Consider the following 10,000-nt stretch of genomic DNA (forward strand, 5'->3'; position numbering starts at 1 on the left):
CTGGGAAGCAGACGTACATATCCAAACACACACACACACACTTCTCGGCGGCGATGACAGATGGCAGCACCTTCTGGCAAAGCTTTGTTTACTTCCGGGATGAACCTCCTGATACGGCAGTGCATTTTGTAGCCACCTCTTTAGGGAAGAGGGAGTCCTCGATGGCTGTAAGTTCATATCTCGAGAGTAGAAACAGAAGTTTGGCATTGGCTCTCAAGATAAGAGGTGGGTAAATAGGACAACGGTGCCGGCCACTAATAAATATCTCGGCTATGGGACGTGTCTAGGAAAAACCATGCAGCCATATAGATGACAGAGAGAGAGAGAGAGAGAGAGAGAGAGAGAGATAGTGGTGGAAGTTCAGAGATTTGTCATAAGCATGTGTTGTGTGTGTGTGTGTGTGTGTGTGTGTGTGTGTGTGAGAGAGAGAGAGAGAGAGAGAGAGAGAGAGAAGCGGCGGAAGTTCTGGGGAGTTCAGAGACTTGTCATAAGTATGTATTGTGTTGTGTTGTGTTGTGTGTGTGTGAGAGAGAGAGAGAAAGAGAGAGAGAGAAGTGGTGGAAGTTCTGGGGAGTTCAGAGACTTGTCATAAGTATGTGTTGTGTGCGTGTGTGTGTGTGTGTGAGAGAGAGAGAGAGATGTCACACGGAATAATGATGTCTGTATAATGTGTCTTATCAAGGTGGATGCCCCAGACGAACGGCGAGACATTAAGTAGCTCAATGACCCAGCCATTTCTATCTAGAGCATGAAGGAAAGGAGACGCGATGTTTATAGTATCACGGGAAACGGTCATTCTGAAGAACGGTCCGACAAAGAGGTCAGAATGCCAGGCATTCTGTATAGCAGACCGTTATCTGAAAAGAGCTGGAGGCCGAAAGGTTTGTAATTCTGCACCTCATGTCACTTCCACGAGGTCGGAAGATATCAGGTATCAAGTGGGTATAATGTCCTCTAGCTGGGGCATGTGATAATAAACATACCCAGGACATCTGCTGGCTACTGACTGACTTTTGATGGTGATAGGGGCTCTGTGCTTTCAAAATATCCTCAAGGAGAGAAAGCAGAGAAAACAAAGGAGCGATATCAGAATAAAGTGGCCATAATGTCCCGTAGCTGGGGCATGCGATAATAAAACATACCCAGGAACATCTGCTGGCTATGACTGACTTTGATGGTGATAGGGGCTCTGTGCTTTCAAAATATCCTCAAGGAGAGAAAGCAGAGAAAGCAAAGGAGCGATATCAGATATAAAGTGGCCATAATGTCCGTAGCTGGGGCATGCGATAACATACCCCAGGACATTGCTGGCTACTGACTGACTTTGATGGTGATAGGGGCTCTGTGCTTTCAAAATATCCTCAAGGAGAGAAAGCAGAGAAAGCAAAGGATCGATATCAGATATAAAAGGGCCATAATGTCCCGTAGCTGGGCATGCGATAATAAACATACCCAGGACATCTGCTGGTACTGACTGACTTTGATGGTGATAGGGCTCTGTGCTTTCAAAAATATCCTCAAGGAGAGAAAGCAGAGAAAGCAAAGGAGCGAATCAGATATAAAGTGGCCATAATGTCCGTAGTGGGCATGCGATAATAAACATACCCAGGACATCTGCTGGCTACTGACTGACTTTTGATGGTGATAGGGGCTCTGTGCTTTCAAAATAATCCTCGGGACGGAGAAAGCAAAGAAGGAAAAGAAAGGAAAAGGCGCGATATCAGATATAAAGTGGCCATAATGTCCCGTACTGGGGCATGCGTAATAAAACATACCCAGGACATCTGCTGGCTACGACGACTTTGGATGGTGATAGGGGCTCTGTGCTTTCAAATACCTCAAGGCGAGAAAGCAGAGAAAGCAAAGGAGCGATATCAGATATAAAGTGGCCATAATGTCCCGTAGCTGGGGCATGCGATAATAAACATACCCAGGACATCTGCTGGCTACTGGCTGGCCTGTGATGGTGATTGGTCTTCTGTGCTTTCAGAATATCCTCAAGAACAGAATGCAGAGAAGACAAAAAGCGATATCAGATATCAAGTGGGCATAATATCCCCTAGCTCGGACATGTGATAATAAGCATACCCAGGACATCTGCTGGCTGGCCTGTGATGATGATAAGGGTTCTGTGCTTTCAAAATCCCCTCAAGAACTGAAAGCAAAGAAGACTGAGGAATCTCCCACTCAAATTCTAATAAGCGTGAAGACGAAAGTGGCGTTGATTGACGGTACGAAGCGATTCCGTCCTTCCCAAATGGCCACGTGAAGCAGATGAGATTATTCTCCCGAACGCCGGAGTAACCCGACGGCAAGAAAATATTTTCAATCAGTCGAAATATCAAAGGGCGGCGGTCTTCGCCTCGCCTTCTGGCCTTATGTAACCCCTAGGAGGAGGAGGAGGAGGAAGAGACGCAGCGATGCCTGCCAAGGGAGTATCTTGGGATTTATGGAGCTCGTCTGAGGAGAATAACTTTGAAGGTTTTTGAATGCAACGTGAATCTGTCGGCGGGGTTCGCGTTGGAGAGAGAGAGAGAGGCGATCTTCCTTTGGAGCGGCGAAGAACGCCGTAAGTGGATTATAAAATAGGTAATAAAATAAATAAAATGCGGCTGCTTTTGGCAAGCATAAAGGCAATTTGGGCGCGGGTAAGAATGTGAGATGAAAATGGAAAAAACAAAAGCATCAAATTATTTATACAACTCACATTGCTACGCCAGGGCAAACTCATATCATATCTTGACTTTGCACCTGAATTAGGGGAAATATATTTGTGGATATATACATATATATATATATATATATATATATATATATATATATATATATATATATATATCATATATATAATATATATATCATCATCATACCATATATATATATATAGTATGTATATATATATATACTATATATATACACATACATACATTAGTGCGTGTATTTGTGCGCCATTAAAAAAAAAAACTCTTGGCATGATATTCGCGAGGTTTGACAGATGGCCGGGAGGATGACGTCATACGGCGGATAAATATAAAAAGATAAAAAAAAAAAAAAAAAAAAAACATACAGCCTTCCCGTACGCAAGGTCAGTACCTTCTGACTGTGGTAATAATTCTCGAAATAATTAGCTATTAATAATCTAAGCGATTACGTAATGATACTTGTATATAAAAAGAGCTGGGATTATCATCATTCGTTTTATAATTAATTGACGATATCCAAAGATTGATTAAATATAATCATTATATTCTTAAGAACATAAAGAAATAGTCAGTATTAATCTAAGCAATTATATAGACGATATGCGTATATAAAAAAGCTGAAATGACCGTTAGGTTGATAATTTACGATAATGTCACAAGCTCTCACAGAGACTGATAGTCATTATGTCCTTAGGAACATGTTTCAGTTCTGATTATTATACGACGCAAAGGATAATAAGCCCCGCATTCTCGAGAAGGTTTAAAAGCACTACAATCCCATCTTGCTTTCACACTTTCTCTCATATTATCCTTCAGTCTTCTAAGAAATTGGAGGTCGTTCATTTATGAAATCTGGGAATATTTTGAGAATCTCATTATGATTTTATCTTCTGATGGATGAGAGATAGAATTTCAGGAGGGTGGAACAACAATACCGTTTGAATCTAGCTCAAACCGAGAGACTTAGCATTTATGGGCCAAATACCTTTTTTTCCCCGGAGGGTGGAGTAGTGCCGCGGGTGCGGTGCACTGTAGGCATTACTTAAGGTTCTTTGCAGCGTCCCTTCGGCCCCTAGCTGCAACCCGTTTCCTTTCCTTTTATTATACCTCCGTTTGTATTCTCTTTCTTCCATCTCACTTTCCTCAAACTTCTCCCAACTCTTGATTCATAGTGAAATTGCTTTGAGGTTTTCCTCCAGTTACACCTTTCAAAGCTTTCTACTGTAAGTCTTCGTTTCAGCGCTGAATGACCTAATAGGTCCGATCGCTTTACCTTTGGCCTACATCCTATACCTTCTTTCCTTTTCTGTCAGAAATAGCAAAAGTCATCCATGAATATTTGCATTTGCATTGCACCAGTTATCTCAATATTTTATGTATGTTTGCATGCGCCCGTTCACAAGCGAACATACATTTATACGCACACAAACACACGATATAATAGGACATACGGGTTCAACTTTATTTCAGTATGTAAAGAATGTTTGTGGCATCGGTACTTGCTATTATTTTATGGAGGGAAACGGCATAGTATTGATTAGATAAATAATTACTAAACATATATACTATATATATATAATTTGCCCCGCACAAATATTGTTAACAAAAAACAAAAGCAACGCAAGCCGGATACTAATTGCAACACCACCATCAGATTCATATACGAGTCTGTGTGTACGTATTCATGTCTGTATCTATATACCTGTGTATCCCACACCCACCTCCCGAAGCAGCAGGCAACAGCAACGCCCCGATCCCAAAACAGCAGTAAACAAACCATTAAAAAGAGATGGGTGTTGTTCGGAAGAAGGTGGTGGTGGTGGTATCAAGACGAAAAAATGGTGTTGTTGCAGTGTTGTGGCACCAGAGGAGGGGGGGCGTGTTCGCCGTAATCACACACATCTCTCGCCTTCTCTCCCCCCCACCCCCTCTTCTTCTTCGTCAGTCACCGGAACCAAACTCTTGGGGAAGTGATGCTAGATTTCGCGACTCCAAGGTCAGGACAAGACGAAGAACAGAGATTCAGAGGATTCAAGGGCATCTGCTACTTGACACACGTCGCCCTGACGACAGGACGAAAACAAAGACTCACTATAAAACGACCAAAAACACATAATGCTAATAACCGAGTTTTTATTTTTTGATGTGGGCGAATAAGATCGATTTCGACAGACGCATTACCGGGTATAAAGGAAATATGCTCATCTGTATAATTTAGTATGAAAAACGTCATAATCACATAATACGTTTATAATGGGTATATATCCATGAGTATATACCATAACTACTACCAAGTTCAACGCTTAAATAAAAGAGGATTCCATAAAGATGATAAATGATCATTTTCAAACAATCTAAATTCTTTTTAATCATATGTAAAGTAGAGGGTAAGTATATATAAGTATATATATATAGTATATATATATATATATATATAATATATATATATATATATATATACTATATATATATACTATATATATACTATATATATACATACACACACACACACACATATATATATATATATATATATATATATATATATATATATATATATGTGTGTGTGTATGTGTGTGTACATATATATGTACACAAACACACATATATAGATGCATACATACATGTTTATTTATAAATATATAAAGTGGCCCGTCCGTGTGGGTTTTATTTTACACGCGCGGCTTCATCAAAGAGAGAGAGAGAGAGAGAGAGAGGAGAGAGAGAGAGAGAGAGAGAGAGAGAGAGAGGTGAACGGCGAGGCATTTGGCTTCAGGCCACAACATTCTAGATCAGAGCGAGCTTATAAATTTAAATTCACCTTATGCTACACACTCAATCCTTGAACTATACATAAAAAAAAGGATTGTTTGTTCCGCTGGAGGATGCAATTGTCAATCTCACGAGTTCTTTTGTTTGTGTATATCTAATACGTCACTATAATAATAGCCACAATGCAGCTTAACTTCTCGAATTCTTCTAACAAAATCTGGATGCATTCGTCACTGCTAAGCCTTAGATTCATAATCAAGAAATATGAAGTAAATTCTAATGTTCGGTTGACTATACGGAGATAAAATAATATTATGACGCCGAAAAAAACTCACTTATTAGGCTGTTAAATGAGCTAATATTTTTTATGACGTCCCCGCCTATTCTCATTTTCTGACTCTTTATTACAGCGCTGTAATCAGAACCAGCTTAATATTCTTTACCAGAAAAGTTTCTAATTTCCTCCTTGTTCCCAAAGGCAATCATCACTAGTACCCGGATTAAAAAAAACAGAAAAGAAAACATATATTCTTTACATTTAAACTTGACTTGTCATCATCCACTTCTAATTTTAATTTCTCAGATTTATTTTGATATTTTTGATTCATTTTTCAGATTACATCTTACATTTCATTCCTGCAAATGATTATATGAGTCTTCAGTTGTTTCACATTTAGCTCCTGTATAAAGAAGATGATATGACTTATTTCTTTATTGTATCGCTGTTCCATCTTCACATAAAGCAAATGATAATATGACGTCAATTTTATTGCATTTAACTCCTACATAAAGAAAGTGATCATATGACTTCAATTTTATCGCATTTCCCTATTTACATAAAGCAAATGATTAGATTGCGCCAATTTTATCGCATTTAACTCCTACACAAAGCAAAGAAAATTATAATATCCATATTTAATTACTTTCGACCGATAGCGTTCAGCTGCTCAATAATAGACGTGATTTTGTCTCGTTTTAATTAACCGCACGTTCTGGATGGAATGAATTCCTATATCCCCTGGGAGACAGGAAATGAATGTCATTTTTAATACTTTTCCCTTCTTACTTGATATTTTGGGACACAAGATGGTTCATAATTATCTCGTTTCCATGACGACCATCTATTAGTTAATTAATTCATCATCTTCTGTTATATCATGCTTATACATCAACACTGTCGCAGAATGATAAATGAAGAGGGCTTTTCCTCTTTTCATCTTTCATTCTTAGAAAATTTATACTCTAAATGAGACTTCAGTCCTGGTAGAATATAATTTGTTAAGCTTGTTTTCTCTTCATGATGAAATGAACCGACATAATTCATGAAAAAATGTCATACAGTCATTTGCAGGGCATTGCAAACACGCAAAAAATAGTCACATTCTTATATGCAATTAACAGTACAGTCAGTAAAAATTCTAAAGAATGATTTCATAGAACCAATAATAGTCTGTCATAATACTATTACAACACAATCTACTGCTTAAACAAACTTTAAGCGTTTCATTATAATAACTATCAATGAATCCATATATATGACATCATGACATTATATCCTGGTCGACCAATTTCCTAAAGGGTAAGCTACCAACACATTGTCTCTAACAATGTCATACTGCCAGTTGGCAACACTGTCTTCTGGTTTGCTTTGTGAAAAACAGAATAGAAATCCAACCATTTAGACTCGAGATCAGTAGGAAACAATACGTTAGTATTTGTTCCTTTTTAAAAGAAAACAAGCATTTTAAGACATTTACTACGAGAAAATTAAACTGACGAAATCATATCACTAAGCCACAAGTTTCCCCATTTGGGTACCTATGTATAAAAAGCATAAACATTAGGATTAACATCAAAAGAGCCGAATAATGTTATATCCTTTTGATGCTAATGACATTTTATTTTTATTTTTCCAGATTGATATCATGGAATAAGTAACTGCTACTTTCACCATGGGAGAGGACACTAAATATTGTGGACATTGGTGAGTACTTCATTACACGAATTGTAATAATATATATATATATATATATATATATATATATTATAATATATATATATATATATATATATATATTCAGAACATTCGGAGTGCAATTTGTTTTGTTACCCAGGTAACCATACCCCTTTCCTTCCCCTCTCTCTCTCTCCTCCTCTTGTCTTTACCCCTCCTGGGTACGCATTCCTGTAATTTCGGGATACAAAAATTTACCCCGGGCTAAACTGGACAGCATAAAAGGTAATCTCGTAAATTAGAGTTCACTAATAATTAAGGCTTTTAATTTAGGTCTCTCAGGTGAATAACGACCCTTCAGAAAACAACAGGTAAGACTGTCCAACTGAGTTATACTTACTAGAAATAGATGTTTCTTATAGATACCTATGTCTGCTTGTCACCCTGCCTACCCTCCTTTCCAAATCTCATCAGCAGATTACAGAGAGAGAGAGAGAGAGAGAGAGAGGAGAGGAGAGAGAGAGAGAGAGATAGGGTGGGGTGGGGGAGTAAACAGTGCCTTTCTCGGCACGAGGTTTAAGCAATAAGATATATTGCATCGGATAACAGATTCAACAAAGCGGCGAAGAATGCAATTGCCCTAAACTTTCAAGTGATGCGGGCAGATGGCGGTCGACTGAGAGAGAGAGAGAGAGAGAGAGAGAGAGAGAGAGAGAGAGAGAGAGAGAGAGAGAGAGAGATTCTTGTTGTGAGCACAAGACTCGAGGCACACGGTTCTAGGATTCTTCCAACATTATGGGGACGTTCTTTTTTTAAATCTCCCCTTTCACAGATCAGCATCAGAGAGAGAGAGAGAGAGAGAGAGAGAGAGAGAGAGAGAGAGAGAGAGAGATATGGTGGCTATGTATACATAATTCATTATAACCGATTGGCAACTATTAACTGGAAACTTCCGGGGACGCAAGGAACATCCCGTGTAGCAAGTAACTGTTATATAAAGTGAAATGTGAAATATTTAAAGATTAATGAAAGAATAGTGGGTTCCATAAATCATTTTAAAACTAAAACTTTCCATTCTGTAACATTATCAATATAAATCTAATGGTGTATGATAAGGACATCTCATAAATGAAAAACTGTTGATTCCGTTGCAACTTACGTTTCTGTTAATAGTTTAAAGGATAAGGAACCCACTTCAGCAAATACTAACATAAAAATTTTAATAACTAAACAAAGGATGTATCTGTAAAGAAATAACTTCCTCATGATTTCTCATTACACACAAGATACACCAACCTCATTTTAATCGTGGATGAGTCATATCTCAATTCTCAAAGTTCATCTAACTGATAATATACAAACGAGTACAATCTTTCCCAAGATCACAAACGCTACGAAAAGTCATGACAAAGAAAAACCGGCTGTACCTAACAACACCCAAGGTCACAAACGAGCTGAAAACTCTACGGATATATAAACCCACATTTCACTTGTCATGACAGGCCGAGGTTTGGATAAAATATAGATGCTTTCAGTGATAATTGATAAATAAATAAATACCGTTGCAATTAGGAAGCTTAAATTCCTAATCAATCGCCCCTGTTGAATTGTTCCATATGAATAGGTTTCATCTTCTGAATGAAAATAATAAGTGCTTATAAGCTATATATTTTTTTCTATTTTTCACAGTTGACAGAGGAGTGTGGTATATAAGCACTGGTGTCTGATTTCAAATTACTTAAAATAGGCTTCAGTAATGAGCGCCGGCTCACGAAGTGCTCTATAAATGATAAGCAATGTACATTCATATGAATGATATATAATACACATGCATACCTCTATTTTACAAACACTCACACACAGAAGTGGCATTGTCACCAAGAGTTGCAGTGCTCGGCTGACAATTGCTGGAACAGATTTCACTCCTAGACTATATATAGTTCACAAGACCACCTAACGTAAAAATGAGAACCGCTGTCTAACAGGGTTAAAATATAAGGGCTAGCAATCTCACTCTTAAAGGCTTACACTGCAAATTTCCCTAGAATGGAATGGGATATAAAAGTTAGGCCAAAAGCCAAGTGCTGGGACCTGTGGTGAAGTCCTTCAGCGCTGGAAGGGAAATTGAGATTGAAAATGTTTTAAAGGCGTAACAGGAAGAAAACTCCGCAGTTGCGCTGTGAAATAATTGTTAAGAGAGGGTTGAGGAAAGTAAGATGGAAGAATGAGAATATGAACGGAGGTACCGTAAGAGGAATGAAAGGGGTCGCAGCCAGAGGTCGAAGGGGCGCTGCAAAGAACCTAAAGTAATGCCTACTGAATACCACGTGAAAGACACCGACGGCACTAACCCCCTACGGGAAATTACACGAGAAACCCTCATTTGGAGTATGTTTCCTTCTGTCCTTTAAGCCAGCAAGAGCCAGTGAGGCATAAGAGTCGAAATGAAAAATAATAATAATGAAAAGAAAGCTTTAGCCAGACCCGACACACCAGGCAAAGCAGGAGGAAGAAGAAAAACGCCATTATTTGTGGCTGACGCACTAACCACTGCATGGAATTCGTAGCAAAA

At 38.5% G+C, this 10,000-nt stretch overlaps 2 protein-coding genes across 6 annotated transcripts in view; one reads left to right on the forward strand and one right to left on the reverse strand.

The window, feature by feature from the left end:
* The window catches only part of LOC135212505 (syntaxin-1A-like), a 397,641-nt gene that overhangs the window by 192,320 nt on the left and 195,321 nt on the right, over positions 1–10,000 (reverse strand). The window lies entirely within an intron of this gene.
* LOC135212504 (uncharacterized) overlaps positions 1–10,000 on the forward strand; it is a 106,938-nt gene that overhangs the window by 35,571 nt on the left and 61,367 nt on the right. For all 4 annotated transcript variants that reach the window (XM_064246001.1, XM_064245999.1, XM_064246000.1 and 1 more), the window contains exon 2: positions 7,391–7,458. In XM_064246001.1, coding sequence (XP_064102071.1) covers positions 7,427–7,458 — 32 coding nt within the window. In that variant the 5' untranslated portion in view covers positions 7,391–7,426. The remainder of the gene's footprint in view (positions 1–7,390; positions 7,459–10,000) is intronic.

Source organism: Macrobrachium nipponense, chromosome 41 (assembly GCF_015104395.2).
Source record: "Macrobrachium nipponense isolate FS-2020 chromosome 41, ASM1510439v2, whole genome shotgun sequence".
In the NCBI taxonomy this organism is placed as follows: domain Eukaryota; kingdom Metazoa; phylum Arthropoda; class Malacostraca; order Decapoda; family Palaemonidae; genus Macrobrachium; species Macrobrachium nipponense.